This window comes from Pezoporus occidentalis, unplaced genomic scaffold (genome assembly GCF_034315485.1).
Source record: "Pezoporus occidentalis ecotype Australia unplaced genomic scaffold, CSIRO_AGI_Poc_V1 ctg229, whole genome shotgun sequence".
NCBI lineage: Eukaryota > Metazoa > Chordata > Aves > Psittaciformes > Psittacidae > Pezoporus > Pezoporus occidentalis.
The window spans coordinates 961,470-978,330 of record NW_026914169.1 but is presented as its reverse complement, the minus strand read 5'-3'; the positions used below and the strand labels follow the sequence as shown (position 1 = coordinate 978,330).

Here is a 16,861-nt window from a genome sequence, read left to right as displayed (position 1 = left end):
AATACCACTGTAAGTCCGTCCCAGCATGGGTACAGCTGCTCTGGTCCACCAGGTCCTCCATTTGCTCTCTGTCACCAATAGTTTTTATTTGCCCTGGGGTTGTCGAGCAGGACCCAGCCACTCCTCTCATCCCACATACCAGCGTTTGTGGAATGCTGTACCACTACTGCTCTGCAGCTTTGACATCAGAAGTCCTCCAGTGGGATGGAAACATTATCCTCCCTTCCATTATTGATGCCTGTCATATATAATGGATGTCCCTATGCTCACACTGGCAATGCAGCTTGAAGCCCCACAGCAGTGGTGCCTGTGCCAGCTCCTGGGTGGGCATCAGCAGAGTCCCACAGTCCTGAGACACCAGCTCCTGAGTTTCCTCTCTCCCACGTGCTGCAGGGATGCTCCCACCACCTCTGTGTGCTCCTGGGCTATATCTTCCTGGCTGTTTGTGTTCCTGAGCTGGAGCATGTCATCCCAACCCATCCTATCTTGCTTCCCACTTCCAATACCTAAAAGGACCAACAAGAAGAAACCTGGAGAGGGACTTTTGACAAGGGCCTGTAAGGACAGGACAAGGGGGAATGGTTTTAACCTGACAGAAGGGAGACTGAGATGAGATCTCAGGAAGAAGTTCTTCCCTGTGAGGGTGCTGAGGCCCTGGCACAGGTTGCCCAGAGAAGCTGTGGATGCCCCATCCCTGGCAGTGTTCAAGGCCAGGCTGGATGGGGCTTGGAGCAACCTGATCTAGTGGAAGGTGTCCCTGTCTGTGTCAGGGGGTTGGAACTGGGTGAGCTTTAAGGTCCCTTCCAGTCCAGACCAGTCTGGGAATATATGCTTAACAAGAAAATAGGCTGAGGTCTTTCTAGTTTAACTTACTGAAATGTATTTCATGGTGATTTAACTGCTGTGGACCTAACTGGGACCAAATTCTCTTTTTTTTTTCTTGTTCCCATGTTTGTGCTTTAAAGACATCATTCTATGACTGCAGACTACAGAATTGAGAGCTGCAAATGAAGTGCCCGGATCTGTCCTCAAAGGACGTTTTATACCCAACAAGGGTCTTCTACTTCTTGGCTAAGGCAGTGGTAGTTGAGGAGACAAGCAAAGGAAACGTTAAATTCCAGCTTCCCACTAAGGCTTAGGAAAGCAGAGAAGCACAGTGCTGTGCAAGGCTATTTTGGAGAAGAAAACTTTTATGTCTATGCCCAATGAATATTAAACAGCCACACGCTCCAGCTCTGCTGCCTGCACCCGGCGCTGCGTGAGCAGATTTAATTTGTCCTGAAGGAGAGGAACAGACCCACACCCATATTTTCATGCATATGCCTTAGAGATGAGCTGGATGTGAAGGGTGAACCCAAGTCCTCTCTGACAGGAGATCCCTTGAGCAATCACTCCCAACTGGAAAAACGAGGAGACATTAAAGAAAATCTGGCAGTGCATGCAGGAGAAGCAGGCAGGAGGCTCTGTACAGGCTGACTTGGAATAACTGCCAGGTCACTGCTTGTTTCCATGCAAACCTTCCTGGGCTTTCAGCTTTATTTGGGGATCCTAGAGAGGAGTCAGGTGAAAAAATAAGCATGAGAGGGAGAATTAAGTGGTTCTGAGGTATCACCAGAGTGCTCAGCATCCCAGGTGGGATTGGGGATCCCTGGAGCTCAGACATCTTTATTCAACTACCATCATCTTCAGCCCACCAGACAAAGCGTACTGCCTGATTAACCCTTAGGGAAACTCCAGCAGAAGAGACACAGAGCCTGTGTACAAGCATCCAGACATGTTTAGTGAAAATTATCCCAATCCAGGGGCATTTGGCTGCTTCTCATCCCCAGCCTTTGCTTCTGCTGCAGCCTCTGCCCTGCTTGCCTCACACCAACCCACTGCTGTCACCTGTGGGCTCATCCAGGACAACCCTGGTCCTGGGCATATTTTTAGGAAGCATCCTCCTGCATGGGTTGGTGTCTGTGCAGGTTGGCTGCGGTGCCCACCCTCCTCTCTATGGGCAGCTCTCTGCAGCCTGCATCCCACTTCTCTAACTGCTGCTCTTGCTCCAGCGCTGCATGGATAGTCCTGCCAGGGCACACAGGGCATGCATGGCCCAGCACAGCCCAGGCAGGGTGCTGAGCTCTGGCACAGCCCCCGCCACAAGCCTCCCTGGGATCCCGTGCTGGTGCTGCTGGTGCTGACAAGGTGGGATGCTTCCCTGTACTTTTCCACACTTGGTGCCACTCGGCTGGCACACCAGCACTGGGAAATCGATGTGTTTTTGTCAAGGATCAACTCTACCCCAAGCTGAGGGGTCCCTGAGTGAAGCCTCCATGCAGTTCTCCTCTTGTTAAGGCCCAGTAAATGCTTTTGGGAATATGGTTCATATTGGTGCCCAGTCCCAGAGTGTGCCAGCAGCTGATCCAGGGTGGCCTGTCCCCTGGGGATGCTCCACTCGCTGCCAGCCTCCCCAGCAAGCAAAGCCAGAGGGTGGCTCCCGGTACCCAGGGCTGCCTTTGCTGCCAGACTTCTTAGCAAACCTCTGGTGGCTCTACCCTGGCCATGACCAAAGTCAGAGAAAGCAACATCCCCTCCACTGTCATCTGCAGTGCACTAAGAAAATGAGAGCCAGTTAAAGTCCATCCCCTCCCAAGCACTGCTGGTCTCCAGCAAACTGCTGACACGACCTATTCAGCAGCACTGGTCGGAAGGTGGACTTTCCTGCCCTACGGACACCCAGGTTGAGATGGGTTTGGGCTTGCTCAGGTTTGCACTTGCTGGACTAAAATAAATGAAGTGGTTTAATTGCACAGGATGTGTTAATTTGATTATTTTTCCTTTTCCATTCCCTGTTAAAAGCTTGGCTCAGGCAGTGCCTTTCCTTGCAGACCTGCTCCTGCACTACACACCATGGGAGGATGCCGGAATGGGATGGGAACTAGCAAAGCAGGAAGGGCTCCTCTGTGCCCACACCACCCCATCAACCCGCACTGATTGGAAGGTCCCTGGAGCACCAAAACCTCTCCTGTTTCCTGAGGCAGGCAAGCTGCAAAGACACATAGCCTCCCATTAACCTCCACCTGTGAGTACTTTCTGGAAGGCAGCCAAGAACAGTAAAACCTGGGAAATCTGCAAAATAAACAGCGGTCAAACAAGAGACCTCGGCTCCTGCTCCAGAGGGCCAGTGCCAAGACACACAGATCATATCAGACTAATTTACAAACGGAAAACCACTCTAATTAGTGCTCAGGAAAGCACTTTAATGAGAAGCACGCTGGTGCAAAAAGCAAGAGTGCCAAGAGGTCACTGCATTCCTGAGTACTGGAAAAACAGGAAATGGGGCAGAGCCCGCCCAGGCTGCAGCACCGTTTTCTCCTTTTTTGAACTAATATTTCAGGTTATTAAGCCCAGAGCCTAATGCTCAGTGTAAGGGCAGAGACACTGGACGCAACCAGCTCTGAGCATTGGCCAGCTCACACTGGGGAGGGTTGGGCAGCCCCTGCACATATCTCCTCTCTTTGGGGCATAGTGTAGGTTTGGAGATTTCCCTTGGGAAGGGGAGACCAGAAGCCCTGTCAATGATATGAGTCCTGTCTCACCGGTGGCTGTGACAGTGGCTGGTAACCATGGCAACACAGACATTCCTGCAGCACAAAAGAGCCTCTTATCTGCAATGAGTAACTGATCCAGCTGGTCTTCATTCCTCTGGTTATTGCTAAGACAGAGAAGCACAGCCACATGGTGCTCACCCCAGAGTGAATTTGGACCATCCACTGGCCAGGAGGTAAAGGACATTCTAGAATTATAGAATCCCAGACTGGTTTGGATTGGAAGGGACCTTAAAGCTCATCCAGTTCCAACCCCCTGACACAGGCAGGGACACCTTCCACTAGACCAGATTGCTCCATGCCCTGTGCAACCTAGCCTTGGGCACTGCCAGGGATGGGGCAGCCACAGCTTCTCTGGGCAACCTGTGCCAGGGCCTCAGTACCCTCACAGGGAAGAACTTCTGCCTAAGATCTCATCTCAGTGTCCCCTCTGTCAGGTTAAAGCCATTCCCCCTTGTCCTGTCCTTACAGGCCCTTGTCCAAAGCCCCTCTCCAGGTTTCTTGTTGCCCCCATAAAAATGTCATCCAGCCAGCACTAAGCCTGCTGTTAACAAACACTGGTGTGAGAGCCCATCAGGGTGTGTACCACTGGGTGACCCCTTCCAAAATGGAAGTCTGTGTTTTTAACTCAGAATGTTAGCTCCAGTGAGACCATCACTGCACTGAAAAGGAGCTGTGTGCTCAGGACAGAGAAAACCAAACTCTTATTAGCTCAAATTTAGAGGAAGGCAAAAAGGGAATCAGGGGGATTTAATTGCAACTGTGATCAAGGCAGATCTACACAACACAAAAAGTATATATAAGCAGAAGAAGTGGTTTACAGACAGTTCTCAGAATTAGAAGCATGTCCTTCTGGTTAAGGTCTCCAGGTTTCAAAGGTTAAAGTGGTCAATTTCATTTCAAACTTTCCAATTAAACACCATTTCACTGGACTTTCTGTTTATGCTGCAATTTCTTTCTAGACCTGAGTCTAATCCCCAAACCTGGTTATTTGTTTTACATTCCTTACAACCTTATCAGTGATTAACCTGCAGTTGCTCTTAATCTTTTTAAGAGATTGTTCTGCCTATAAATACAGAGAAGCTGCCTGCCCCATTTCTATCCAGAGGAAAACAACTTCCTCCACTGTCAGATGTCTGTGGTGGATTATATTATTCCTTTCATAAGTTGATTGTTTGATCAGAGTTGTTTGTCTTCCCTCACCTCACACAGAACATTAAATCAGTGTCACTGTTCTGAAAAATGTAACAGCACAGGTCACGAGGAATATGAATACACCCTCAGTATCAAAAATGTATATATATGTATAAAAGCATATATATAAATATATATATTAAACAGTATATATGAAGCCTCCAGTAAAGATGACTGTGATAGTAACTACATGTGATAGTGAGACAAAACTTAACACATTCATACAAACCCATCAACAGCATGCTCTTCTTCCATCAGCAGTTCTCTATTCCACTTACTTCACTCAAAAGCAGCAAGAGCTAAAATATCATTGCAGGAAAACCTGGTTTCTATGGCTATGGACCTCTGAGAAATCCGTTAATCAGAAATATAAGGCAGATGGAAGACTGCAATGCAGAACTTCCAGGGTGCTGGACTGGCAAGTGCCTCGTGAGATCCCCCAAATACTCCATTAATATTATTAGAGGATCTCATATCATATCAATCCAATACTTAAGGATATTGAAGTGGAGTGAGCAAAAGCTAATAAGAAATGCAGTGAAGGTACATGGAACATTACCAAATCAATCAGGAACATTCCAAGTGCAGTGGAAGGAACAGACCTCTTTTATTTTATAGGAACCAATCTGAAGGAAGCCCATGGCAAATATAGTAAAACTAAGAGGAATGGATTTACAAAATCCAGCAGAAAGCCAATTTATTGTGACCCCCCAAATAAGAGGCACTAAATGAGATGCCCATCTCCTCAGCCTGTCATTTCTACAGAGCCCCCACAGCAAATACACCTGAGCATGTCTCCAACCCAGGCTGTAAGCCCAACCATGCCTTGACCTTAATTGTTACCTGGAGAATAATCTTCCTAAAGAACTAAAGCCATAAATAGATAGCAGAGGAGGATAATTTCAAATCTCCCTACAGCTCCAGAATTACCAGTTATGTATCCATTACCATCTAATGCTGCATGTTGAAAACCAAGACCTTCACACAAGTATGTGCCATCTAAGAAAGCCCTTTTTCCCCCTCTTTCTGGTGATGAAAATAGTATTACAGTTCCATTGTAATACTACAGTTCTAAGACTCTAACTGGTTTATTGGGAAATCTGTGAACCACACGTGGGGACTTGCCTTGGCTCCACAGGGAGCAGAATGATGGGAAACAACTGAAGTTTTGAAATAAAGCCACAGCAAAAGCATGGTAATCTGCATGGTGTTTATTGTAGACACAGTGAATTATAAAAGCCATTACAGCCTACTATTTATTTAAACACTTTTTCTAACCCATATCAAATCAGAACAGCAGCTCAACTTCTGCAGGTTTCCTGTTTTTATTATATAAATATTTATATAGTGGGAGGGGAAAAAAAAAGCTTTGCATTTTGCACTGAAACCTTCTACCCAGCAGGAAACCACTTGCAAATGACTGAGGATGAAAAATATTTAGGGAGGTTTGGGTGAGTCCAGGTTCTCCCCTGCAATGTGAAGGGCAGTGATGTCTTCAGACCCTTCTGCTGTGTATTAGAGCTCATTAAATTTGTTTAAAAGACAGCAAGCTAGCGTTAATTAGCACTAACATATATTCTGGTTTCTTCCCACACAGAAACCCATCTGTTTTCCAAGGGAGGGCAAAAAAACCACACAGCTTTTTAAGAGAACCCTGAAGGAGGTGAAGATCAGCCCCAGGTTGCTGGTGGGAACAGACATCACCCAATGCTTCACAAGCACCCTGGCTGCTCCATGGAATGACCTGTGGAACCTGCAGCACTGGTGCAAACACTCATAGTGTTTGCTGGGAATTCCCTCAGCTGTGGTGCTGGGACTGCTCCCTGTGGCAAAATCTGCCCCTGCTTCTCCTCCAGAGGGTGGAAACAGGCTCCTCTTGACAGAGCCAGCGGTGCCAGTTGGAGATGTGGCCAGTGAAACCTTGGGGTGGATCTGCATCATCCCCATGTGTGGTGGCACTGTCTCACTCACCGCTTCTTGCCACTTCTCAGCTCACACGAAGCTTGCTGCAGTTGGTTCTGGGTTTGAGGAAGATGGGGAACTGGTGGTGCTGGGGGAAGACTGTACACCTTGAGCTGTCAGCTGGGCAAGCTGGCTGCTAACCAGGTGTTCACCTTTCCATCCAGCACCCTTGGGAAAGTGCCTTCACAAGTGCCCTGTTGCAGTCAAGAGCAAGACCAGAGTCTTGCTTCTTCATGGCTTCTCCTCAGAAAATGTGGCCAAGAGTCAACCAAGTGACCAAAAAGGCTGGAAATTGGCTGCTGGAGATATTGTAGGTCACTGAGGTTCAGCAATGAGGCAGGGGACCACCTGCACACTTGTGCACTCTTGCTTGCACACTATGGGCTCTGACCTGACTCTGAGACACTGGCTGAGAGAGGAGAGCACATTCTGCACTGCACTTTCCTGACCCAGCTGTAAACCAATAGGGTTTCTCCTTTCCTGCACTCAGTTTATCCCTCCCAGCTGGTGCACCTATGGGAACCCAGGGATCTCCAGAAACACCTTCTCATCCAGGATCGTGCTTTTCCATCTGTGAAAGGTGCTCATCACATCTCTCCATAACAGCCACCAGCTATGGAGAGCCCATCTCCTCTCTGGGATGAATGGTTGGTAGGAAATCCTCTTCCCGGTAGGAAATCCTCTTCCCAGCAGGAAACCCAAGGCAGTCTTGGCACCACACAGGGACCCTCAAGCATCTTGCAGTCCATGCACACAAGGACAGACCTCGGTGGTGTTGTGACAGTGGATCTGTGCTCGGCCTGTGAGCATAGTCCACATCCTTCTTGAATTAATCACTCTCCATCTGCTCCTGACTACCTTAAGCCCAAGAGAGAAACCTTGTTGTTTATCTCCCCTGGTTGCTTTGGACCAAGCTGTGACTCAGCTGTCAGAGGCAAAGAATTCTTCACGCTTCACCTGAATACTCATTAACCACCCAGAGCCATAAAAAGCAATTTCTTCAGGGCTCCCTCTCTGCAAGGCTGGATTTCGAAGCAAGAGGGCTGGCCTGAGACTTAGTGGGAATATTCATAAAGATGCTCAGGTTTCAGAGCTCAGAAACCTTGTATGATTTTGGGTCATATGACAGAGGGTTTTATCAGCAGTGAGTGAAGGTCTAGGCTGAAAGGAAATGCAGATCCTATCCGCAGCACCTAGCGAAGCCTACAGCTACAGCTCCTAACTCCTGCCTCAGGACATGCTTGGTTCTCATTTATCTTTTTTTTCCTCTTCTTGCCCTGAAATCTCAGCAGCAAGGATCTCTTCATCTTCTTGTGCTGTGGAAATCACACGAATAGTGACTAAACTATCAGATGATTTAGAGAATATTTCTTCTCCCAGGTGGGTGCGTGCTTTGTGGGAGATGACAGGTGACCTCTGATGCACTGGTGATTTTGGCGGGGTTGGACTTAATCTGGAATCCTGTGATCCAAGGAAATAAACAAACAAGAGAAAGGCAGAATGAAGCTTAGCAGACCCTTGTCCACTCCCACAGCCATGGCATCAGTGATGTGCAAAGCCAGTGTTTTGTGGAGCTTCACCACACTGGACCTCACATCAGGATGTCAGCTTGCTGCCAAGTATGATCTCTGAGACAAGGGCAGCTGAAGTCTATCCTGCACATCTTGAGAGATGAGTGCAGCAAAGCTTTACTACACCTCCTGACCTTGTTTTGCTCATGAAGCACCGAGGGGGGCTGATTTACACAAGAGCTTGTCAGAAGTGCTGCTGTGAGCAGCCCTGTCCTAAGGCCTCCTTTGGAGAGGAGCTTCAGAAACCTTACTAACAGATGTGCCACAGAGAGGGGTGTCCTTCTAGCAGGGTCCTCCTAAACCCATTAGAAGGGTTAGCTCCTAATACGGGTCTTGCTGCCACTAGCACATGAAGCACACAGTGCCGCTGTTCATTGCTGCCTTCGACTGGTTGTTAGTGCTGAGCACTCTGTTGTGTGAAGCCTCTGTAGAGGTGCAGATATGCTCAGCATCTACCTGGGTATGGGCATCTACCAGGCCATAGCATGCTCCATATCAGCTGCTCTTTCACCTCCCTTTACACCCCAGATAGTCTTCGTAACTCCATGCTGATAAGAGCCACAATAAGGTCTGCATGGAGATACAGTCTCTTTTATGAGTTTAAAAGAGACATTTGGAAGAAAGGAAAGAAAAAAATAGAGCAGGGCCATTTTCTCTTTCGGTTGCTTATGACAAACCAGCAAAGGGGTTTTTCAAGGCAGCTCCTGCAGATCTGGCAGGCCAGTGTGTCTGCTGCTGGGGGCTCTGCCACTGCCGTGCTGCCAGAGCTTTGCAAATATTGATTGAATGTCAAATATTATGGGTGCTGGATGCCAGCATCACCCCTGTCCTGCCAGCACATCAGTTCCCTATGACTGGCTCTGTCTCTGCGGCACAGAAGATATGTGCATCTGTGGCTATAGCTCAGCTGGAAATTAGGCTCAGGCTTAGCATAGCTGGGCAAAAAGTCAATGTATTTCCCTTTTGTGCTGCAAAACAACCCCCTGTGGGACAACAGCATTCTCCCAAAGCCATGTGTGAGATGCTGAACCCCCCCGTCCTGTCTGCCCACACCACCTCAGACCCCAATAACCTGAGCTCACTCCTTTAAGGCACCTTGACCACACTCATCCTCCCCATGCTGACCTGCATCGCCTGCATTGCCTTCAGCTCCCTCAGCCTCCAGCGGAGCTGTGCCAGCGGCCCTTTGCCCCCCATCCTCCCTGCTGCAGCCAGAGCAGCCTGGAAGAGCTTTGGGGTGTCAGGTTTTGGGGGGATGATCAGCGAGTCTCCAGGGACTCCTTTCGCATCTTTGGGTTTATTGTTGCTTTTCAGCATTTTCCTACATCAAGGAAAAAGAGAGATGATTTCAGTCTGGGGATGTGTTATATTAGCTGGGTTTTATAATGCAGAAAAAGCAGGCTTTTTTTAAAAAAAGTATTTTTTTATGACTTACGAAGGCAGGACTAAAAATCTAAGTGGTTCTAAAACTATAAATTTTTATGTATATGAATAATTTATTTTTTAATGAATGCACATTGTTTGTTCCCGAGTTGCACTCACTTTTAGCAGTGAATCATAGAATCACCATAGGATCAAATTGGTTTGGGTTGGAAGGGACCTTAAAGCTCGTCCAGTTCCAACCCCTGCCACAGGCAGGGACACCTTCCACTAGAGCAGGTTGCTCCAAGCCCTGTCCAACCTGGCCTTGAACACTGCCAGGGATGGGGCAGCCACAGCTTCTCTGGGCAACCTGTGCCAGGGCCTCAGCACCCTCACAGGGAAGAACTTCTGCCTAAGAGCTGATCTCAATCTCCCCTCTGTCAGGTTAAAGCCATTCCCCCTTGTCCTCTCTTTACAGGCCCTTGTCCAAAGCCCCTCTTCAGCAGCCTTGTAGCCCTTTTAGGTATGGGAAGGATGCTTTGCAGCAGGGCTAGGCTGGCTCTGAGCATCTCCAGGCTCCTTGCTGTGATGTAGCAGCTCCAGCCCCACTCTCCACCTGGGACTCATGCCTAATGCCTGCAGCAGGAGCTTTCCCAGGGCTTTGCACACAAAGAGATCACCCCTGTGATGTTGAAACTCCTTCTCTGTTTTACTTTGAAAACCCCATGGGCTAGAAAGCAGCAGCTCAACACGCACTTGGCTTTCTTCTTCAGCAGCTTCTGAGACTCTGGATAATGCACCAAAATCTCGTTCAAGTCCTTCTTATCCAAAATGAAAAGGTTGGCGAAGCCATGAGCAATGACGTTTGCTGTTCGGCGATTGCCCCCTCCTGCTGCCAGCAAGCTGAGAGAGACACAATGAGACGTCAATGCTGTTATTGAGCATGGCTTAAAGAAAATCTCCCTTTGCATGTCTTGATCTCTATCGTTCAGAGGACTCAAGTTTAATTTTCACCCCCAACGAAATACTGCAAGCCCAATTTTTAAACAGTGATAGAAACATTGGCAAGGAGAGCCATATAAAAAAGGATTTGCCTTTTTGAAGGTTTAAATATGGCATTTTACACTAGTCTGGTGTCTGCTGGGCTGTACGGAGGCAACCTCTGTCACTGTGCTATTGGTGCAGGACTTTACATGCTCAGGAAATGTGTAGATGGGGGTCTGGTTTAGGGAAATATGTTTTCTTGCTTATTTTCCCACCTCTCCATAAACCTCTGCTTACTGTCACTAACTCTCCAGGCAGAAAACAGCACAAAAATATACAAGATCCAAGAAAACAAGCTGTAATTTGTGTAGCAGACACTACTCAGTGTTCGTGGCTCTCAGTCACAGGGATTAACTATGGTGCTGCTGATCTCTCCGCTTCCCACCTTCCTCACCCAGAGCCCACAAGCTGTATTCCCCTGGCTCCGTGGGAATGCTTCACTCACCTTATCTCTCCAAACACAGATCCAGGTTTCAGAGTCACCAGCACAGTTTTGCCATCAGGTCCCCCCAGCACCTGCACATGTCCCGCCTGGATAATGTACATCTCACGGCCAATTTCTCCCTGCAATGAAGATAGGTGCTGTGTGGGGTGCCCACAAACAGGGAGAATTTATGGGTGCCCTAACCTGTGTCTTGCTGGAAACCCCCATGACCATGCTGCCCTCTCCAAACTCTCCAAATGCTTTTTCCTGATGGTGCTCACTCCTGAGCATCCTCATCTAAGCATCCCAAAATCTCTCCCTGCTCTCCTGGTGTTCATGGCTGCAGCAGAAGAGGTCAGACTTTGCACAAGACCAGCTGCAAAGGAGGATGGTTTTGCTTTGTGAAGTGGCTCAATGCCATGGTGATGGGCCAGGCCTCCTTGCTTTCCCCCACTCTGCACTGCTCCTAGCGCAGGCTAGTGCTCCTGCATAGCCCAGCCATGACACTGGGGATTGGAAGGCACTTTAGCATCTCATTACCTTCTTACACACATAGTCATTGGGCAGATAGACCACGGATCTGAGCCGCTTCAGCATGTCAAAGATCATCTGCCTGTCGCAGCCCTTAGCAGAAACAAAGCCAGCAGCATGGTTAGTCTGTGCCAGCATGGCAGGCTGTGCCAGGCAGAAACCACGCTGCAGGAGCTACCTGGAAGAGAGCCACTTTGCTCACGATGCTGTAGTTCACATCAATAGCGATGTCCAGCCTCATCTTGTCTGGCAGCTGCACCAGCAGCTCTGACTCATCTGTGGGAGAAAGCAGAACACTGGATCTTTCCCACATTTAATCCCAGATCATGCCCTTGGTGTGGCAGTGGGAAAGCAGCCCATGTTCTGGTGGCAGAGGACAGGAACAGGCTTGCCCAGAAGGGTCTTCTGTGGCTTCTACCAACCAAGCAACTTGCAGGTCTAAAGCCAGTGAGTGATGGAGAGCTGCCCTTCACGTTATCTCTGCCATGATGGCTCTTGGACACAGACCAATGAGTCCAAGCTGCATCTTTCTTGGCCAGGATGGTGGTTGCAGCGGTCCTGCCTGAACAGCTACAGGTTGGGCAGAGACATCCTGCAGAGCAGCTCTGCAGAGAAGAACTTAGGGGTGTTGGGTGATGAGAAGCTCCCCATGACCTGGCTTCAGTGTCCGCTTCAGCTCAGATCCCCCAGTGTGCTGGGCTGCATCCCCAGAGCATGAGCAGCAGCTCGAGGGAGGGGATTCTCCCCCTCTGCTGTGCTCTGGGGAGACACCCCCCCCCCTTGCAGTCCTGCATCCAGCTCTGGTGCAACAACACAAGAGGGACATGGAGCTGTTGGAGCAAGTCCAGAGGAGGCCATGGAGATGCTGTGAGGGCTGGAGCAGCTCTGCTCTGGAGACAGGCTGAGAGAGCTGGGCTGGTTCAGCCTGGGGAAGACAAGGCTCCTTAAGGGGAGACCTTAGAGCAGCCTTCCAGTATCTGAAGGGGGTCTACAGTGATGGTGGAGAGGGACTCTTCATCAGGGACTGCACTGATAGGGCCCAAGAAATAGGGTTTAAACTGAAACAGGGGAGATTTAGGTTAGATATAAGGAATTTTTTTCCCTGTGAGGGTGCTGAGGCCCTGGCACAGGGTGCCCAGAGAAGTTGTGGCTGCCCCATCCCTGGCAGTGTTCAAGGCCAGGGACTTGGAGAAACATGGTCTAGTGGAAGGTGTCCCTGCCTTTAGCAGGGGGTTGAAACTGAATGATTCTGCGTTTTTATGAATTACTATTCAGGTGGGCTTATGGGTTTGCTGTTAGACACTCTCTGGCCAGCAATTGCTAGTCACAGCCCACTCCCCAGAGACCAGCTGGTGGGATGCTGGACTTGGTGCTCTATGGGTGATGCACAACCTGATGGCAGCCTAGATACTATATAGGTGGGCAAACAAGAGTAAAATAAGCCACCCCCTCCCCATGACCACAGTACTATTTGACAGTAACATTTCATCTCTGTACAGCAACAGCAGTGCATGTGTGGGTCCTTGGAGTAGCTGGAGCTCACCTAGCATGCCTTGCGAATGCCATGTGTACTCGTACCACGTTTTCACCCTGTTCTGAACAGTTTTGGGGATTTTGTAGAAGTTCATGTACTTAATGGTACTGTCCATGCAGCTCCGATAGTATGTTTGCCCCGCGGTAGCGGCACCGACCACATCTCTCATCTGGATGGGAGGAAGAGGTGGAAGAGATGTTTTAGTTGCTGTCACTTAACCTGTCAGCCTGTTAAGCAATCTAGAGCATGTTTGCTGAGTCCTAACAGCATCTGCCAAACCCTTTTTGTCTTCCACAGATGCTGAGCAGGTCATCGATGGGGAAAACAAACCCAGAGATGCAAACCTGTGGACCAACCCCACCAAAACCTTCCCCAGTGGAGGCTGGGAGTCCCCGGGACTCCTGCTCACCTGCCCTATCATGACGGAGAAAGCAAAGACACCCGTGAAGTAGTTCAGCAGCTGGAAGACGATCTCAAACAGTGTCTTGGGGTCCGGCAGGCCCCCAATGGTGATGAGGGTTTTGACTGCCCAGTAGTAGCAGCGGATGTAGCTGGGAGGAAAAGAGGAGGCAGTTTTGAAGGTATTTCTGGCATGAAGGCCTGTTTCTCCCCTCACTACCGAGCTCACATCCTCTGGCCATGGCAAGCCAGAGCCTGCTGAGAGTAATTACGGGTGACAAGGGGAAAATCAAGGGGCTGCAAACTCTCCACCACACCCACAGGTGCTCCTGCAGATGCTGCAGGAGCAGGAGCATGTAGGGACCCCTCCAGAAACCTCAGAATGGGAGGCTCAGCTGCTCTGGCTATTCCCATTCTCTGCTCTTACAGCTCCACTACCATAAACCAGCAACATTTTTCCAGCAACGTTTACACTTTTAGAAAGGGGGGGGGGGGGAAGAATTTGTGAGCAACTTGTTGGCATGGGACTCCAGAGGTGTCAAGTGGAATCTTGATTCACCGGTCTTGGGCACTCCCTTGGATGCTATAGTTACACTTAGAGATAGATACAGATGTGTATATCATACCAAATAGCTATATAACAGCAACGTTAACATGTTGAGCTGAGTGCTTGAAGGGAAGGCAACACCCTTACTAGGGCTGCAGGGGTGACAGTCACTTGTCCCCAACTACACCCACACCTCGCAGTAAGTCTGTAATGCACTTGCCCATGCCTTTTTGCAGGAAACTCTCATTTGAATGTTACTCAGGATCATATTATGCCTGTGTTGTGTAACAGTCAGTGTAGGCATTTGCTTTGAGGTGGTGCTCAGCTCATGAGCTAAGTGCTCTTCCTGTGGCACCCATCACTCACAACACAACAGACTTTTAATACGTATATCTTGGAAATGCCATGGTGAGGGGTGGCCACTGTCCCTGTCTCACACCCTGGGGATGAGAGCGATGGTCTTGTCTGAGGGCCTGACACAGGGCACCAAGGACACACAGCATCAAGCCTGGCAGCAGGTCAACAGGAACAGATCTGTCCCTTGCATCCTGCTCAGCCAGGGATCATTCTCTTGCTTCCCAGCATCAGGTTCTCAGTTTTTCAGTCTTTTCAACCTGCCATTGTCTCCTATCTCAGCCTAACTGCAGCCTCTTTATCTTGCAGCATTTTATATTACTGCACATCCCACCCTTCCTGTCCCCATCATTCTCCCTGGCTCCACATCACCTGGTACCTGCAACGCATTTCTTTGTTGTTTTTTTTTATGAAGCCAGCTGCATCCAAACACCTCCCTTCTTACTCCAGCTCATCACAGCAATCTGTGCTATGTGAGGACCCAAGCCCTGGCTGGTACCTGTTTCCTTCCCCATCATAGACCCAGGTGGTAGAGCCCAGTCCTTCATAGGCTGATGCCCAGTAATAGAGGCAGGAGTTCACATGCAAGCTGTACAGTAAATAGGCTGTGGTCCGAATCACTCTGCAAAACAAACAAAAAAGAAGAGAACAGGAAGGGACGTGATACAGTGTCTGCTGGGAAACATGTCAGAACACCCCCAGCATCACAAGGATCTTCTAAGCGATGAGCCAAGTGCAGGAACCACAGAGTACTCAGGTGTGCAGCCCTGCTGCTCCCTCCTGCAGCACCACAGGTTGCAGAAAAAGCAGCTTGTCCACTGGTGGCTGCTTTTCACCATTAGCAACCCAGTCACAGGGAATCCGACCCACACAGCTCCAGGAACCCACGTCCCGCCTGCATCAAGTAACACCTATATCGGGTAGGGACATTCAGGGATAGCGGGAAAATAAATCAGGAACCCAGAATGGGTGCACACCAAAGCAAGCCTTTTTTCCCAATAGCAAACAACAACTCCACAGTCTCTTCCTCCCTCTCTTCCCCTCACCTGTAGATGTATGCCTTGGTCAGGATAGCCTCCAGGCGGTTGTTGAATTCGAAGAAGGCCATGTACTGGAGAAGGAAAGCAGCATGCTTCAGCGTGCTCCATCTTCTTGTGACCCCCACCAGGAGAGTTACATCTCTGTAAGACCCCACTCCCACCTCCTGCAGTCCTTCTGCAGCTTGAACTGCCACAAACAGATTTGGTTCCATCTGAGTCCCCCTCTACTCACATGTGAGCATGTTTTAGGATTGGAAAGAAGTGTTTGACCAACAGATCCACAAAAGCCGTTGGGGCAAGACTTTCCATCCATTTTACAACCCTCTTGCAATCATCTATGACTGTAGCAAGCCACAGCTTACCCCTATCAGCATGGTACTCTACATCCACTGCAGCTGGTGTTCTGCCTGGTTTTGTAAGCTCAGACTTACCTTCAGACAGCGAGGAAAGCGCAGGAGTGGGTTGACACCAACTTTGAAGTAGAAGAAATCCAGGGGCAGGAGACACACCATATCCATCTGAAACCCACACAAAAAGAGGAACCCCTGTGAGGACCCTCAGACATGGTTGGGGGGGGAGCTGCAAGCCACTGTTCACACTGAAAATTCAGATTTGTATGTAAAATGACGTCGAACCTTAAAGCGTTGTGATCGCATGTAGTTCTCCTTCATGGCCTTTTTATCACTCTGGTTGGGCAGAGGAAGGAGAGAGAGAGCAACGTTAATCATTGCTTACAGAAAGGAAAGTTGTGGCCAACATGGTCATGCCTGACTTTTTCTCTTCTGCAACAGGGAAGATGTTCCCTTTGTGCCCAGGAAAGGGAGCAGAGCAAGAGGAGCAGTAGAGGAAAGCCAGGCATGACCATCCTGGCCATGCCAAGAGAAGACCTGGCTGTATACCAGCTTCCCATCCCACCTTGGGACATCCCATGCTCATTTTGCATCCCAGAGAAAGTACATCACAATGCTAGTGCCACAGAAATCAGATTTACAAGTCTGACCATTGCTGTGGGCCATGGGAAGGCTGTACCCTGAAGGTCTCATTTTTCCCAGCTTATTTAATTGGGTATGGAAATGGATTCAGAGGCTTTCACTTATCTCTGGTGCATGATCTGTGCATTCAGATTGCAATCGCTTTTGTCATGTTGCTAATGCATTCTGCCTAGCTGTGCTCCTTTGTATGAAACACATTTATCATGCCATCTGCTCACGGTTAGCACCACACTGTTGGGAGCACTGCTCCATGGAGCAGCATCCTCTAAGCATTCCTACAAAGGAATGGGGCTGCCATGGACCTCACATGCTTTCTA

The 16,861-nt window shown here is 49.1% G+C and overlaps 1 protein-coding gene across 1 annotated transcript in view; it reads right to left on the bottom strand.

Moving 5' to 3' along the window:
- Positions 1 to 7,421: 7,421 nt before the first annotated feature.
- The window catches only part of CNGB1 (cyclic nucleotide gated channel subunit beta 1), a 28,202-nt gene continuing 18,762 nt past the window's right edge, over positions 7,422 to 16,861 (bottom strand). Inside the window, 12 exon segments of the mRNA XM_062621318.1 lie at positions 7,422 to 8,207; positions 9,443 to 9,638; positions 10,436 to 10,582; positions 11,169 to 11,287; positions 11,688 to 11,771; positions 11,857 to 11,954; positions 13,222 to 13,381; positions 13,622 to 13,763; positions 15,012 to 15,134; positions 15,559 to 15,623; positions 15,984 to 16,070; positions 16,188 to 16,238. Coding sequence (XP_062477302.1) covers positions 7,995 to 8,207; positions 9,443 to 9,638; positions 10,436 to 10,582; positions 11,169 to 11,287; positions 11,688 to 11,771; positions 11,857 to 11,954; positions 13,222 to 13,381; positions 13,622 to 13,763; positions 15,012 to 15,134; positions 15,559 to 15,623; positions 15,984 to 16,070; positions 16,188 to 16,238 — 1,485 coding nt within the window. The 3' untranslated portion in view covers positions 7,422 to 7,994.